The 17,631-nt window shown below is 49.4% G+C and overlaps 1 protein-coding gene across 1 annotated transcript in view; it reads left to right on the top strand.

Annotated features, from left to right (window-relative positions):
- Wdr62 (WD repeat domain 62) overlaps window positions 1-17,631 on the top strand; it is a 91,315-nt gene that overhangs the window by 42,338 nt on the left and 31,346 nt on the right. The window contains 1 exon segment of the mRNA XM_017899151.1: window positions 2,247-2,398. Within this exon segment, the coding sequence (XP_017754640.1) occupies window positions 2,315-2,398 (84 nt within the window). The 5' untranslated portion in view covers window positions 2,247-2,314.

Here is a 17,631-nt window from a genome sequence, read left to right as displayed (position 1 = left end):
TCGTTCGTATCTAGTACGACAGCCCGTCTCTCGAAAAGAATAGGTACTTGAGTGATGCACCATTTACCATGAGGGACGCCTTGGAACGTTCAATGACGACGGACTCCGATGACGTTCGGAACTAGTGCCTTCGAGGCTTCCTCGTCGATTACTCCACCCCGAATTCGTTCGCGGCAAGGACAAACGGTGACTTCCGCTCCGGTTATTACTTAGCATCGCAACGTTTCAGCGACTCCTCTCGTCTTCGTCTCACCGATTACTCCCTGGTTTCGTAACATTCATCCGCGGCGCTCCTACGTTAATAAAGAGCAAGTACGTACCATCGAGGCAACTACAACCCCGCGAGTCGACTCGCCTCCCCGTAAATGCACGTCAAACGAAGCTCCCCTCGGTGGCAACAGAGGCCTAGCCTCCTACTAGCTTTCCGTGCGGGAAAGGGGATTTTTTGAGCCGGTGCCAAACGCGCGAATAAAATAGCGGGTTCGTACTCGTTATCTCCGCGAGATACACGCGCCAAGTTTTACCCTTCGACGAGATCGCAGAGTCAAGAGGAGGAGGAGGATGGAACGAGAAGGGGTGTCCTTTTCATTCGGCGAAGAGAAGGGGTCGCGACGACGATGTCAACGACGACGACGGTCGAATCGCTGGTATACCTCGAGGACGTCGTCGTCGCAGCAACCCGTCCGGTGCAAAGAGCATGACGGAGCTGGTTCGAGACTTTCATCGAACCGACGATACCCGATGCCGTGGAAATACCGCGAGCTGCTCGTCCCCTCGATTTCCGAATATTTGGCCGCGGGCCAAGCCCTTCTCATCGGACGAGCCGTGTCCCGAGCCGCGACATCGGATACGTATTAATGGACAAACCTCATCAACGCTCTGTTAAAGACGCGTTTAACGATGCCTCGACCCGACACTGGCTCGCGCCTTCTCCTAGCCTCCCTTTGCTGCTCATAAATCCTCTCGACAACGAACCCGGCCTCGCCAACCCCGAAACGCGGTGGGTAATTGGCTCGGCATGTGCACACGCGATATCGCCAGCTTTTTATCACGCGCTTTCGCGCCTTTTATCTCGTATCGCGAGGGAGTAACTCGTCCGATACCACGCGGATTCGCGAGTCCTTGAGAATCCGTTCTTGCAAAGTCCAAGTGGAGGTTTAATTAACCCGAATTGTCGGGAGCTCTCCGGCAAGCCGACTCGCGAATCCTCCGATCCTGTTCCGATAAAAGGCTTCCATTCGGGATTAGACATTTCCAGTTCCTGCGAGAGGGATGGTCCGATATCGTCTCTCTTGTACAAATACCGTTTCCGACCCGGACTCCGCTAGCTAAGAACGTGGGTTTGCCGGGATAATCTTGGCGACGAGGCCAATAACAGGCTTCCTCTTCTCCCAGAGTTCCCACCCTTCCTTCTTTTCTTCGGCAAAACGGCAGCGCGTCATGGAATATACCAACCCGTATTCCTGCTGACGCTGGTATAAGAAACTGGGAGTTAATATCTCGCTTTATCGATTTCGTGTCACGCTAAACTGCTTTCTGTCGTCGGTGGAAGCCATACCCGTGTCCCTTCTCCGGGTCTCGCAGCAGGGAACGTTCCTTCTGGTTCACGGTCGCAACGTTATCGCGCACGCGACCAGAAAAATCAATCGCACCCCATCGCTCCGAGCCAAACGGCGTGTTACCTTAATCCCCAAAATGAAATTCCGCGACCAAGAGTGCCTCTGCGCGTATAGGCGAAAGGGACGACGTGGGAAAAAATGTGCAGGTCGGCGGAACCGAACGGGAAGCTCGCTGATTCGCGTCCGTGTGGCCGATTGAGAGGCGTCAGCGAGGGAACTGGAGAGGCGAGGTCGATATTCGAGGAATCCCTGCGACGAGGCAGCTCCTTATACCTGCTCGTGCATTATCTTCCGTTAACTCCCGTGCATACCGTTATCCATTCCTCGCGTTTGCAACCACCAGCTGTACCGGTCGGGCTGGAATTCGCGTAGGTCTTGATCTCCCACGATCCAGAGAGTGCGCGCGCGCACCTTTACTCTTACTTTCGCCCAACGACCTGCCGTTGATCGCCGATCCAGTCGCCGATGGTGACACCGTCGATTCCTGCCTGTCCACCGTATCCACCGTGTGTTATCTTATTTTGTAGTACCCTGAAAGATCCTAGATGAAATAGACGAAGTTGGATGGGTCGCATTGGCGTTTGATACGTTACCAGAGTATACATGACTTTGTCTTTCTGTTCACAGACCATGAAGTGAGAGCATCGAGTTTTCTTCAGGGATGAACTCCTGACGCCAGGGCAACGTCTGTCACCATGATGGAACCGCCAGTTACGAGCAAGGTCCTGCGGGCTCCTAACCTGAAGAGAGGTCAGGAGAACGTGCGGATTCAGGACAGGGTGAGTGGAAGAGTTTTCATTCATCGTAGCCACTCTTTTGGCACCCGCTCGCGCGACCAAGCTTTTACTCCGTTATCGTGCCTTTAACTTTCTTCTTAAATAACTTTTAATCCGCCGTGAAGATCGTTTTTTCTCTCTCGCCAGTCTAATAGCAACCTACTTGCGAGCCACGAGAATGTCGTGCTTCGATAGAACGGTCTAGAAAATTAGTTTGAACCGCGTTGCATTAAAGTGGAAAGTTCTCTTTGACTAGCCGGCGTGCCTAACACGCGCGTTCGCTCCCTTCTCCGCTCGCTTTTTACTTCTGACATTCAGAATTTCCGTCCAAGGATGCGCGATCTCTCCATTTTCTTAACCTCTTCGACGCGAACGCCGTCTACGCCGTATGTACATTTGTAGTCGTAAGGGAGAATGTCGCGTGTCCCATTTCCTTTTTTCTAAAAAATATTATCGTTTAAAGTTTCGAACCCTTGGTACATTCTCGTTTTTCGTTTTACCTTTTTTTTTCCGGTAAATATGTAGCTCGTAAATTTGATAGATATGAACATCGAGACAAAGAGGTTAACTTCCCGCACTTTTCATTATTCTCCAATTTTCTTGCCAATAATTCCTTATTATCTGCAACCTTTTATTTTGAAACGTAATTAAAGTAATTAAAGTAATTAAAGACAGTAGATAGGAAGCGAGTTAGATAAATTTCGTTTGCTACTTGCTTGGATAACGTTGAAAAATGTCAAGCGTGATTGGAAATGGACGTGGCGTGACGGTCGACGGGCAAAGGAATTTTTCAAAGGGTTAGATTCGGTCGATATCGTCGACCGAATCTTCTCTCTATCGATATAGCAGTGCAGCCGCTTAACCGATTAATCCGTCGAAACGGAAAGCGGGAACGATCGGCGGAACAGATGCGTGACGACACACGCGGCCTCTGTATAGAGCGGCCGGTGTGCGGCTGACACCGGCCGAGACAATAGTCGCAGCCCGCCCATGTCGATTCCACGATACTCGCCGGATGCACATTATGCATCCCTGTCGATACAGCAGCCCCGGATTGACGTCATCGCGATTCTCCTTTTTCCGAGGACTCGTGGACGACTCGGCCGGGCTCGGTTCGGTTCGACCGTGGCGTGTCTCTCGATCAGCCGGTCCTTGTGTCTTGTTCTCGCGGTGTGTCAGGTATGCGCGAACGTGGGCGGTACGTATCGTCGCGGTGCACTGCTGCGCGCTGCTGTTGCGCACGCTGCACTTGCAGTCCGCATTCCGCGTCCGGTCGCTTCTCGAGGTCTCCGAGTCTCGTCGTCCCTTCTCGTCTCGTCTCTTCGCTGCTCTTTGTGGAAAATTCACCGTTCGCTTCCACGCCACTTTCCCTCTCGATCGGGTTCCTGCTCGTGGATCGGATTACGTTGTCCGCGCGACGCGTGCGCCTGCACATGCCGCTGTTGCCTTCGTTACATCAGCTCTCGCGTAACACTCTGTTCCTTTTTTCTCTCGCCTCCGCGTGTCGCCTTTTATCGCGATCGACGCGGATGCTTCCGTCTCGGGAAGGATGGCGGACGAAGAGTAGACGGAAGAGAGGTTATTGGTTGTCCTGCGATGGTAACGATAGTCGTGATGCATGGAAGTATACGGATGACGAAAGAGATAACATTCGAGGAAGAAAAGTTATTCGTTTTTGAAATTCAAATTCGAAACGTGCGACGACTGTAACGTAGATAGATGGTTCGTGGCCGTTCGAACAAGTGGTCGTCGGTAAGCGGACGATCTTCTTTACCGTGCGATCGATGCTCCGGGGGATTACGACAACAGGCGCCCCCTGCATGTCGAATCGCATACCGCGAAATGTTACGTAGACGTCAATCAAAGTTAAGTATTCGAGCTCCGCGATGTGATTGGAATGATCGATCTGGTACGTACGTCTATCTTTATCGCGACTAGTTGTTTTAGAAGGTCCTTTAGTTAAATTTTGTTCAACGATTCGAACCTTTTTTTTCTCGCTATTGCGTTGCTTCGTAATTTCGTCTACGACCACGTCGATACGTGACCGTTTAGAAGAATTAAAGAGGGACAAAAACGAAGGTCGGATTTCTCTCGCGAGTATAGCTCTCGAAAGTTCGGTCCGCTGTTATTCGTAAACGACAAAAAACGTTGCACGCCCACGCGAGTTCCGAAATCGCGATTGTGTGTAAATGAATGCGTGGGTGGGCGGTTGAGAATTATCGGTTCTACGTTCCGTCCTCGCAAACTTTTCCAAGCAGCAACATGGCTTTGCTTCTATCGGGGTCAAATTTCAAATTACCCGCATCTGGCGTCGCTCGGGGGAAACATCTAACGAAATCGTAATTATCGACGCTACCGATTTCGGTGACAACGTTTAACGAAATCGTAATTATCGACGTTGACGATTCCCACGAAAACAAGAAATAAACGTTATTCGCAGTCGTTAATTACGGAACACCATCTCAAGGCCTTAACTGTTTCCCTGCTCGTTGACATTGACTTTCAAACGGTCTCGCTCTGGGGGAATCTCCGAGCGAAAAATCGGAAGCTGGTTCCGAATTCGGAACTCGTTTTAACCTGACCAAGACCTCGGCAAATTCGTGCGAGACGTAGTTGCGGAACAGGTGTACCCGGTCGCAGCTGGTGCGGATCGTTGACCGAGGTCGACACACTTTAACCAGCGAACCCTCTGCTTTTACTTTTTACCGAAAGGGCCAATGCTATCGGTCGTCTCGTCCACGCAATCGGTAACCATACGTTTTTATTCCAACCTTCAATTTTTCTATTCGATCCAAGAATATTGAAAATCACGTCGATTAAATTTCAGACGGTAACGTAATTTTGGGTGATTATCATTTTCTCGCGTTTTGAAACGTTGAACCCGGCTCGGCGGAATCGGAAGCCCGCGGGCGGCAGAAAAAATCGGTTAGCCACCGCTAGATGGGACTTCCTGTTTCGTCTAACGGTACGACGTTCTTCCTCTACGCGTCGCTTCTATTGATCCTTTCATTTCCGTTCCGACTCTCAATTAATTATCCGATCCGGTACTTCGGTTTGAAAGATACTCGCGTGTCAGTTCTTTTTTCTTCTCGATTTTTATTTTGCGAAGTTGTTCCTTTTCCTGTAATTTCTTTGAAGAGATGACCGCTTCGGATTTACGAGGTGAAGCGTGTATAAACATGGCGAACGAAATACGTACAGCGGATCGAAAAAGCATCGGCGTGCCTAATTTTATACAAACAGGTAATAGGAGTAAAAATTATTTCAATTAACGATCTATTATCCATAGAGATAATTGAAAGGAATATCGTACAATAGTCAATCCCGTTTTATATACCTAATTGTATTCGAATTGAATATCCGATATACAATACCTATTGTATATGCGAATTGAAGTTTATAGTAGTGTAAACATTTCCAATTTTTCGTCAAAATTTATTAATTTAATTTTATTGTTGAATCCATTTCAGTGGAATGAGAAATATCTCGTTCACAGTTTGGTGATATACAATCTAACCTATCCTTGGGAAAAATGAATTTGGAAGACCACGAGCTGATCCTAGCAAAATCTGTCTGAATATATATGTTATAAACTATGTATTCAGCAGTATTATAACACACATTCGACTCGCACGAGGTGTACCTTCCAAGTGTCGTTCTTGCTCGCATATGTGACATATAAATCGAAGCACATGCATTTTCAAATTTCCTAACCTAAATAGGACAAATGTTGCAATTGAAACAATCGATAAAACAGATTTCCATCTTCGACGCGTATTGATTATTTCTGCAGAAGCTTCAGCGCTGTATGTAAATTATTCAATTTCTTGCACTATTTTCTCGTTGTATACTAAAATTATTTTATTATTAAACAAATTAGACGTTTCTCGATCCACGGTGTATTACAGTGTACGGATGTTTGGCAGTGGCTTCGGATAGGCTTTTAGTCTATTACATGTTAGGTTAATGGGTAATAAGGGACACACCTTTGCTTGCTGTCGGCCCTTTCGCGCCCTTTTCCGTTCTACTCCTCGCGTGCAGTCGGTTTTAATAAAATGGCTGCTTATCACGCGACCGTGTCCTCGCGCCTCGTTCTTTATGCACGATTTTCGAAAGATAGCACACGTGCCGCCTGTGTTTCGCCATCCCTTCGTCCACGGTTCCAGTCTTATCTCGTTTAGTCCATTTAAAAGAGACGTATGTCGCTCGTGTGCAGGTGTGTAATTAAAAATGCCTCGATTACCCGATTGAATTTCCACGAAGCTCGAGGCGGCGTGACCAAATGCTTTTAAATTGATAAATAAATGTGTGATTTTATCGTTGCATGTTTTTATTTTCTTTTTTTTGGATTTATTTACTTAACTGAACCGGTGTAAAAGGCTTTTCTCTTGGCGCGTGGAAAGGGTAGGGTGCACGTAACTGCGGGCACGGGCGTGATTGATACGTATATGGGCGGAACGCGATACGATCGCGGAAAAAACGCGAGTTCAAGGCGTAGAGCTGGAAAAAAGGAGGAAAAATGACCGAGGATGGGTAAATGGATTAGAAATGTCGACAAGTTTGCTAGAAAAAGAAATTTATGTTAACACTTTGACTGCCACGCACTTTTTACATAGTACGTTCAGGGGACCAAGTAGAAATTTTTATTATTCTTAGGATATAATGACGGATTATCGAGCAGTATGGCAAAAAAAGAAAAAAAATGGTGCAAATTATTAATGTTTTTTATTTTAAATTTTCTATTTGTTCAAATTGCTCCAATTTTCGAAAAGATGGTTAAAATAAGTCAAATATAAATTTAAAAAATTAGTATCGCTGAAGACTGGTGATCGCTATGGCAGTCGACGTGTTAACTGAGTAATTATTCGCTAGTTATTATATGTATATATTATATAATTATTAATAATTATTAATTACTATATGTCTATATATCTATATATTCATATTTTTTGGCGTGGAATTAGCTGATATATACGTTCGTATTGTACATGTCTTCCCGGGACACCCTGTATATGCATATTACTTTATATATCTTTCGTCTCTTTCCATTTAGTTTTTGTTTATAGTAAGGAGTATAATTCGTAGTGAATTTTCATGCCAAACCCCATAAAGACGAATTACATTCGTATTACACTAAATTTGTATAATTTTATTGCGAATGAAATGGGTATATAGTGGCGGATTATTCGTAGTGCAGGGGGTTAACTTATTTCGTTGCGTATCCATTAGGCTTATTGGATTATGGTTGAAATAGTTGCCTGTGTATTGTAACTGGAAGGTATGTGTTCATCGAACGAGCTCAACAAAGTCACTGACCTCTGACGTGACGAACACTTAGGGTAAAAATTCGTTTGGGCCGTAGACCCCTATCTTCGATTAGTGTACACACCCTCGACTATAGTCTCAGTCCCCGAACCTAAATTCTTCTATCTTTTCTCACGACAGACTAACGATTCAACGTACACTACTCGTTAGACATATCACAAATTCAACGACGTCAAATTAATCCCATAAAAATAAATAAATAAATAAGAAACGATCGTTTGAAATATTTATTTATTTATTTATCTTTATGGAATTAATTTGACGTCGTAAGGAGAACTTAAAGAAAATGGAGAAGTCCAGTGACCAGAGTGACAATTCCGAATGCAGGATTTTTAATCGGCAATTTAAAAAATATCTTGTATTTAAAGATCTGAATTTAAAAATCTTATATTCGGAAATATCGCTCTGTCACTGCATATTTCCATTTTCTTTAAGCTCTTCGCTCTCCATTTTTCCATCTGCAGATCTTCTCACCTGGTAGGCTCAGTGTTAACGAGAGGAACTTCTCACCGCGACTTAGGCTCCTCGTTAACGTCGACCTTTTATTACGAATCGCGCAAGGGGTGCAAATAATACGGGTTGGAGAAGAAACCACAGTTCGTTCCTTTAACGAGCCGCAATTACCGGTATTTCGCGTCGATTTTGCACTGAAACCGATTACGAGAAAACTCCCCGTGCCACGAAATAATTCCGAATCGTTTAACCGATTCTAGGGAGATACCTCATTGGCAAAGGGAGCGAAGATCGGACCTCCGACAAATTTCCCATAGCGGAAGCGGAAGAAACGTAACCTCGGCACGACGGACGCGAAGATCAGTGCTCGAATTAATTATCTACTCGCTCCATTCTAGTCGCGCGAGTTCCATCGACAATTCACTCTAGTTGGTCGCTCGATCGCTCGGTTCTTACCGGTCTCCGAGGGATTTTACGGTATAATTCGCCATTTTGAATTAGTCTCCGACGAAAAATCGGTCGACAGGGCTGTAATTAAAAAGGAAATCATTGCTTCGACGAGGGGAGAAAAATTTTGGCGAAATGACGCACGTCCCGAGACGCGCGTCAATGGTCTCCACTCGTGCAGCCTGATACGCAGCAGGGCGAGTCCGTATGCAAATTTCGATGAAATTACGACGAGTGTGGCGGTTCGTCGGATCGACGCGCATCCACGAGCAGCCCGATTACATCATCCGGCTAAATAACTCGTTGTTTCTGTACGAATACGTGTCCCAGCCGTGTCCCGGCTTCCCAGCCACCGAATTTATCAGCCACACCGACGACTCGTTTTACCGCGGGATTAACGCGGTTTACTGCGAACGCAACAGAGCGGAATTTCAAATCTGTCACGGATTTCGAATTATTTCTATTTCCAACCCTTCGAGGTACAATCCTGGGTCTGACACCGCAGACATTCCTCCATCGCGAGAATTCTTCGCGCCATTATGAGCTATCCTAATCACGCGATCGTAATTACGCTTTGCAACCCGAGAAGAATTTCTAAAAATTTTTCATCCAATTTTACCGCAGATGAAATTGCTTTACGTAGTAGCTGGTACTTTATTAGCTTTATTATACTCTTCGTTGTATAATTTTTCGTAATTAAATGGTAGCAAGAGGAGTTAAATATAAAATGCAGAAATATTAAATATCAAAAGGTATACGTTATAGTGTTCTTCTTGCATCGCTTGTTTATCAAGCTTTCGCAGCGTCAGCTCAAATGGGACACCATGTATACACGCGAATGATGCAAATGGGTCAAGAGGATGACGATGTCCTAGGGAAATGTATTTCATCTCTCGGAGATGAAGCATCCGGAACGATGATAAAAGAATTTAATATTTTACGAGGAAAGAAAGGAAGATGGCGGGAGAAGCGGCGGTCAGAGGCTATATCGGGACAATTATGCGACGTTACGCGAAAGAGCAATGTCGGATCGGTCGTTTGCCGAAAGTCTCACGGCAGATTTGCAGAAATTACAGATTCACTTTCATCCGTCGCGCGGCGATTTTTCGGGCATACATATTCAGCGTTCCGGTTTTCGTTCGCGATCCGCCGGTTGCATAGACCGTTTCAATCTGAAGCCGCGATCTGGCTTTCGGAGTTTTACTTTCTTGCCACGAATCGACAGTCTACTATCCCGAGAAATAACCCGGCTAAATTCGAGTTACGTCGACTGCGCTCGATTCGAGCAAAGACACGAGAGGGTGCATGCATATTCGAGAAACGTTTAACCAGTCAGCTGTGGCGACCTTTATTCGGAGCGTGCGCCTATACGTGTCGCGAGAATCAAAGGATGATGGGTATAGTCGTCAAACAGAGTAAGCGACGCTGTTAAAATATTGGATCAAAAAGACGACTTTATTGTATAAAATAAACAATTTTTTTACTAATATTTACCCATTCGCTTAACGTATACTACATGCTTAATGGAAGAAAAAGTCAGGAAAAGTCGAATATCTATAAAAGATAAAAATTCAAACCGCTGCTGTCGAGTGGTATTTATCAAAGCAAGGAACGACGCATACAAAGCGAGTGCAAGGTCTTCGGGTTACCATTCTATCCGAAACTTTGCGTATTGGTAGATTTAGTTCTGTTTTTGCGACGATTATTCGTCGTTGGGATCGTGACAGCGAAACACGTCGTCTGATAAGAGCAGAAAGCGTTGTTCGGATTTCGAGGTCGAAATGCTGCCGCAATTTGGCCTCGATCTCGCTAATTTTTAATATTAACGAAGTTCGATTGCATTACTTGGCATTTTCCGTAACGAAACAACACAAACACGAGGATTGCGCGACGAAAAGCCACTGCATCGGGCCGCGATGCGCAGACGAGGCTGCGCGCTGAAACCTACCGCAGCGCCATCTTAGTACCATCGACGCTCGCTGTAAACAAAGTCCGATCGTGCAACTCGGCACTTCTCGGTATGAACACGCGATTGCGTCGCACGATACTTTACATTAACATTGTCCTCGTGTCTCCCGTCGCTCGATTTATTAAGAATCGACGCGAAACTCGACTCGCGTTACCACAGATTACGAATTACTGTCCGATCCAGTGGCGCCATTTTCGAACGGACATTTCTCTGTGTAGCGAGATTTTAACGACTCGAGTCTCTTATCGAGTTCGACACTCCGATACAATCGATGTCAAGTTAGAAGTCGATTATTCGAACTGCCAAGATCGCAAGGCCCATTGACAGGATCGTGGTTCCAGTGACCGTGAGAGTCGAAATGGTCGGCCGAACGTGGGTGTGTAGTTTTCGTATTCGTCGTGCCGAGCGATCGAGGACAAGCCAGATACCCACGTAGGATACCGGCGTAAACAAACGCGACCGAGAACGTTCCACGCGAGGGAAGGAAATTGTCTCGCTGCGTATCGGAGGCCGGGAAGAACGCTGTTTGAGGTTAGGTGCGCTCGCGAGGCTGGAATGTCCGTCGGGTCGTGGCTTAATACGGCGCAGCGGGACGAAAAATAAAGCTATCTTTGTAAAATGGTATTCTGCGACGAAGAAACACGGAAGTGGTCGCAGCGTGCCCGGTTCTCGGTCGGATGGAGTGATCGGGACCGGGTTTTTGCTTATGATTGTCGGAGGAGTAGAGACCGGAGAACACCTCAGTTCGGAGTCGGACGTCCTCCGTCGTTCTTCTTCCTGTCGCTCTTCGGTTCGTCCGATTTCCTTTCCCTCTCTGGCCGGCTCGTCAGCGGCCACGCGATCACCGGTGCGACCAATTACCCGCGATTAAATCCACCCGTTACGCAATCCACTCAGACGCCGCCACCGCTTTGGCTACCAAACCTAGCCTGACCGCGCCGCGTCTAGATACACTCGCGAATCGACGAAGACAGTTGGTCTCTTTAAGAAGATGCAAACACGCGAGTGGAAGGACCGAATGATTCAGCTCGCCGCTGCCAAATGACTCCGACGCCTGGCGTCGCTGCCACGTACGCGCACATTGCTGCCACTGCACCGGGACGTGAACTTGTCGGTTAATTTACGCGCGTGCGAAGTACCGTACAAGCCACTCTGACCAATAGGCGTCAACGATTCGTGCGTCGCTTCCGGTGGACACTTGCGCGACCTAGACGCGATCTAGACGCGACGCTATATCGGCGGACCCGACGAACACAGGAGCGATCCCTCGACCGGGAAGGTCGCGGAGTCGATGGAACGAAGATCGAGGAAACGGTGATCGAGCGACGGCTGCCTAGCCGAAGAAATCGCGTGATCCTCGGACCAGGCCTCTCCCGATGAAACGGAAGTCGGAGCCGCATCTTCGTGACGCGACTCGCGTTCCGGTGGATGGTGCCGGTCGGGAGAGATCCGAGAGATAACTCGTCGGAGGCCGTTGGATCGTGGTCTCGCGAGTGAAAATAAGGCGGTGGAAAGGAAAAAAGTGGAAACGGCTAGAGAGAGATGCGGGAAAGCGGCGGCACGCGGTGACCGAGAAAGACGAGACACGCGAGCCCGGGCTGGACAGCAGAGTCGGTGGGTGGAAGATTGGTGGAAATAAGGTGGAAAGCAGGTGGAAAATAGGAGGAAAAGGGGCGGCACCCGAGGTGGAAAATGGCCCTGACAGCGGCGAGGAACTGCTCGCCCGTGGTGCGGGACAAGGAGAGTATCCCGGCCTACGACGTACGTATGCACGCACTCGCTATTATCTCTTGCGCCTACCGACTGCCAACTCGCCACGCAGGTGCAGCTGTTTGCCGTTCCGCAATACCTCCGCGGCTCCTCCGCGGTTTCGCTCAGCTTCGTAATCAGCTTTGCCACGAGTCTATACGCTTGTCCCATCTCGTCCTCGGATTCTCTAACCCGGCAAAGTCACCCAGAAGCCGTTTCTGGTGCAGATATTCACGCGAGAACAGCGGAGCAGAAGTTTCCCATAACTCCGTTGACCGTTTACTCGAGCAATTCCGCCGTTGTTCCTCTACCTCGCAGTTACTGTTATACTCGCAGTCGCTGTAATTTCGTCGAGGATTAGCGCGTGGAACAATGGGGATGGGGCGTCGTATCGTAACGGTACGGTAATTCCGAAGGAATGTAAAGGGCAGTTTCCACGCGCCTCCTAGATCGCGGTCTCGTACTCCGGCCTCGTTCGGCTACCTCGTCGATTCGCTCGATTCGCTGAAATATTAACCACGGTTATTTCGGAAAGTATCGACGGTCCGACGTGGTTATGCCAGGGCCATAGACGTCGTCGGAATGGTCGCTTTTTAATGGAAGCATCGCGAGGTTACGTAAACGCGTGCAGCTCCGAGGAGCGATCGGTACCGGCGCACTTCCGGTCCCCATTCGCGCGCCCGCTGGCTTCCCCCGAGTTCACGAACGTGGTATCGAACGGAAGAGGAAGCGGATTGTTTCTGCTGCTCGTCTTCGCTTCTTTTCCTCCGCGTGGCCGTTGCGATCATCGGCCGGATAGCGGCGTTTATCCACCGATTACCGGAAAACCATCGCGGTTAATGCTCGGCAAGCGAATTAATCGGTCATGCGCTTTTTCTTCCTCGATAACCACGAATGCGCGTCGCGCGTGCCTACGTTGCCGCGTCTCTCTTCCGTTCGGCGTCAATGGAATCGTTTCATTTCGCAAAACAAACTTCGTACGTTTGAAGAGTAGCTTCTCTGTAATCTCAACGGGTCTCGCTTCTTCCTGGTCTTCCTGGTCTTTCCGGTCGGACAGGACGTCGATAAATCGAGACGCGTCTAGAGAAGATGCGAGTCTTATCGCTTTCCGGTTCTCGCACTCATCCTCGTGATTTTTCCTCGGACAAAATCGCAAAGACTCGATCGAGACGAGCGGAACGAGCTGAACAGGACGCCATTGACAGACGAAAAGGGGGAAGAGAGTAAGAGGAAGTTCGAAACGATCCAGAAGATGAGGATGTTCAACGACGTTTCGATTAATACGGGAAACAAGCTGTGCTTCAAGCCCAAGTATTCCGCGAGGTTGATAAGGATAGGATAGCTAGATTAGAGGCTTCCCAGAGTTAGACCTAACCTCCTCGACTCGTAATCAAGGTTCTAACGCTGCTCGTTCTCTATCTCCGACGAAAGTTTGCCCGCGCGCGGGCTTCCTCTCCGTTCGTTCCGACCCGATATCGACGCTCGATCTTGCGTTAAAGTCCATTGAAACTGCATTCGTGATGGCGTATTCGCAACGAGGCATGCCTCGATGATTCGCGTCCGTTCCGCGTCTATTCATACGCGTTGAAAAATCCCGATCCCGCGCTGCACCTCGTCGATCCGCCACCAGGTTTTAATCGCTACTTCCATCTCGCGAGAGTACCATTCACCTGCCTCTCCCGCAGCGATTTTACCCAAACCGTATTCAAATCGACGCGCAACAAGCACAAGTCGCGTTGCCTCGTTGCACATCGGTGTCCGCGTTAATTCCTCCACGCCGGCTCTCTTTTCACGCTCGTAAACGCTCCGCTCTTCGACCACTGTCCTTATCATCCCAGTCGCCGCTTCGATCGCGTCCTCCGATCGCGCGATCTCGCTCCGAACGTCAGAGGTTGTCCGGATTCGAGGATGAGATTCTCGTCTAACTTGTGCAGAGTTGGACGCTGTCGATTGATCGAAAATTTCGTCTGAATCGTCTTTCCATCGGTTAAAATATCGTTGCCTGTGTCGTCGTCCAACGACGAATTTGATAGGACCTAGTTGGACGTGTCTGCAGCTGCGTTTGACATAGATAGGTACCCCTAGATTTCGTGTCTCTTCTTTCCCCATTGTCCCTCTATGTCGGATACGTCATTTAGAAAGAGAAATCGAGCCATTTACAGGCGCATGTTTGTCCGTTCCAAGTCGGATACGCGAAAATCCCTCAGATTTGACGCGTTGTCAAATAAAATCCCAAATGACGCGTTCCCAAAGCAAAAACCCGAGTGACGCATCCAGTGGTGCGTCATCCAACGGGAACGCGTTGATAATTCCTGGAGCAGAAGTCAGGTAAGAGGATCCATGCACGCTCGAGCCAGTTTCCACGGCTAGGTCTGACTCGTACGGGATCGGTGGAAAATGGCCGGGATCTCCCGCTGACTTTCATCGTCGTTGGGTCTGACTCGTGTGACGAGCGTAGTCGCGTTTTCATCGAGTGGCAGCTGCAGCTCCCACGGCTAGGATTCCGATCGAACCTGTACGGAGCGAGTTGGGTCAGAGCAGTCGGTCGAAAATGGTCGGAAAGGCAGCGTGTGTGGCACACTTTCCGCGATAGTCCTTTTCCCCGGCAACGAGAACGCTGCCACGGTAACCACCTGCCTTCTTTCTAGCGTTTATCTCGTGCAACGCCACCATTTGCCCGACGCACACGCAATCCAAGCTTTCAGTCGTCCCGGCTAACCCAGTGCCACGAGCTAACGAGCGACCCGTGCACTTTCCTCTCCTCGTCGGTTTCTACGTTGCTCGATTCCACTCGAATCATGGATAGCCAGGCAGCTACCACTGCGTGGAGTACGCTAATCGAAGAACCGAGAGTCGAACGGGACATTGGTCGCTTCTGAACCCGTTGCCGGACATCGCGGACTATGACGCGAGGCTTCCACTGTAGGCCTGTTAGCGCTAACCTTCTAACCCGGCTTACAGGCACACATTCGCGACGAAACGCTTGGCTCGAGCTCGCCGTAAACAATGCGCAATTACGGGTCGTAATTGCGACACTCGTTAGACGGACCTTGGCGGAATTCGTTTAACGGATAAGAATTCGAGAAACGCTGGAAACTCGGGCTGCCTGGCTACCGGTTGTGCTCGGTTCACGCGGTTTCCTCGCGGTCGACGAGATTACCGCTCGCATGTAGGGCTGCTTAGCATAAATTGGAGCCATTATGGCGGCCAACGCGGTAATTATTATCGGCCGTGGTGCGCGTTTTCCTTTTTCCGATTATAGATTATTTCGTTGTTCGACGAACGCTTCCTCTTCCCTCGTTCCCGCGTATCTTACACAAGCAACGGTAAATCAGCGACTCGACGAAGGTAAATCGGTGAATAAATTTCGTTTTCGATCGTTACGGATTAGATCGGTTCTCACGGCCGCGCTCGTGCACGTAAACGCGCGGAAACGCGTGGCGGAAAGTTCATCGAGAGAGTATCGACTCGCAGGCGCTAATTATAGCCGTCTGGAAATGGCAGTGGACTTTTCATCGGCGAGCGCGGGGATCGCGCGCTTCAGCCGATTAATAACCGATTTAACTCCTTCCTCGATCCTCTTTCGACCCACTCGCCGCTGTCGGAAGACGCGACGGCCATTAGCGCGGTAATTACCGCGAAGCTTGGGAAACTCGTTGGCGGAGGTAAAAATGGTGGCTGCACGCGTCCGTCCGCGTTCCACTTGGGTCCCCCCGCTGCCGGTCGGATAAATCGAGCGATACGCCGCGATAAGTCGGCGAACCGGTGCTTATCGTCGCGGCACGCGTAAATTTCCGTGTCTGGGGTTCGTTTAACCGTTGCACACGTTCGCGGAGACCGTGGCTGCTGTCTCTTGGACGCGGGCGAGCGAGCTTATTCTTATTCTTCGCCGATGCGGTATAACTGTACCAGGGTGTGGCTTACACGCGGCGACGCAGCGGACGCGGGGAAAAACGGCTTTGCACGAAACTCGTAATAGCCCGTTAGATCGATCTGCTATGGCAACGCGGACGTGCATGCGACTCGAAGTATACTCGCGCGTGTCGCGACCTTTGTCATCCTCTGCCATCCACTGCCATCCTCCGCCATCCTCTGCCATCCTCTACCGTCGCCGATAGATTAACCTCCGGAACCGTCGCTTTTCGCCACCTGTTCGTGGGACAGGTAGACACGGTAATCCAATTCCCTACGCGTTTGATCGATTCTACCTGTTACTCGATGCACGAAACTCTCGCGATTCGTCCACACCATCGACGATCCTCGCGTAGCGCTGGATCGGGGTCCCATCGCGGAATAAATCGGTGGATCATCGGAACCAGCGACGGGACGAAGGAGGTCGTTAACAGGCGCGGCGGCACCTTGGGTGCACCGACGCGATGATAGGCTCCGTCGAGGAGTGGAATATCCGGCGGCAATCGGTTCCTCGCCGTTTGCCAGACGCATGGCTGCGAGTCGGCCTCGCTTATCCGTCCATCTTTTCCCGCGGATCGTTCCGTTTCCCGATTCCTCTCGAACCCCAGCCTCCTCGGTTGCCGCGACGATATCGCGTTGATCGCGCGCGTTCGGCAGATTTATCGGGTGTTCCCCGCCGAGGCTGCGGCAGCATTCCGCCAACGAGCGATATCGATCAAGCGTGCGTCTCAGCCGGTACCGTTTTGCGCCAGCCGTTGCCATAGGGCGTGCGAACTTTTCCGTATTCCTCGCTCATCCTCCACCGAAACGCAGACAAGACGAGAAATCGCTCGCGGCTGCTCCGCAACCGGTATTACGCGGAACGGGAATACGTCGCCTCTTCCTTTTCCTTTTCTTTTCCTTCTTCTTGTAACAATTATTATTACTTCGCTGCTTTCTTTTCCCTCGTTCGTCGAAGACGCACCGTGCAATTTCCAAACGACGCGGAGATGAATTATTTGAGTGGCAATCTCGCGGCGCTCGCTACGCACGTAGCAGGCTAATTAGCCTTCCACCTCGACCGATGCAAACGAGTTTAACGATAAATATTTATCGCGTAGCGAATAATTCCTTCTCGGAACCGTCTCTCGTCGCGTATTTTTCGATACGGATATGCATCGTGTCAGATATTTTTGGCGTTCGCGATCATTTTTACACCTCGCGCCTCGTGATTTACGACCGTCTTTTTCTCCCTCTTTTCCGCGACTGGTGTCCGATTTTGCTCGGCTTCCGTCATCTCCCGTTTGCATCTAGACGTTCGCGTCATTCGCTTAACCTACTGTCTTTTAACGCGTACTTCTCTCCACGGAAGAACGCATCGCGCGTGTACCTCCGCTCGCGG

Source organism: Eufriesea mexicana, unplaced genomic scaffold (genome assembly GCF_001483705.2).
Source record: "Eufriesea mexicana isolate 0111107269 unplaced genomic scaffold, ASM148370v2 scaffold793, whole genome shotgun sequence".
Classification (NCBI taxonomy): domain Eukaryota; kingdom Metazoa; phylum Arthropoda; class Insecta; order Hymenoptera; family Apidae; genus Eufriesea; species Eufriesea mexicana.
The sequence above is the reverse complement of the archived record's forward strand: the minus strand, read 5'-3'. Positions and strand labels throughout refer to the sequence as shown.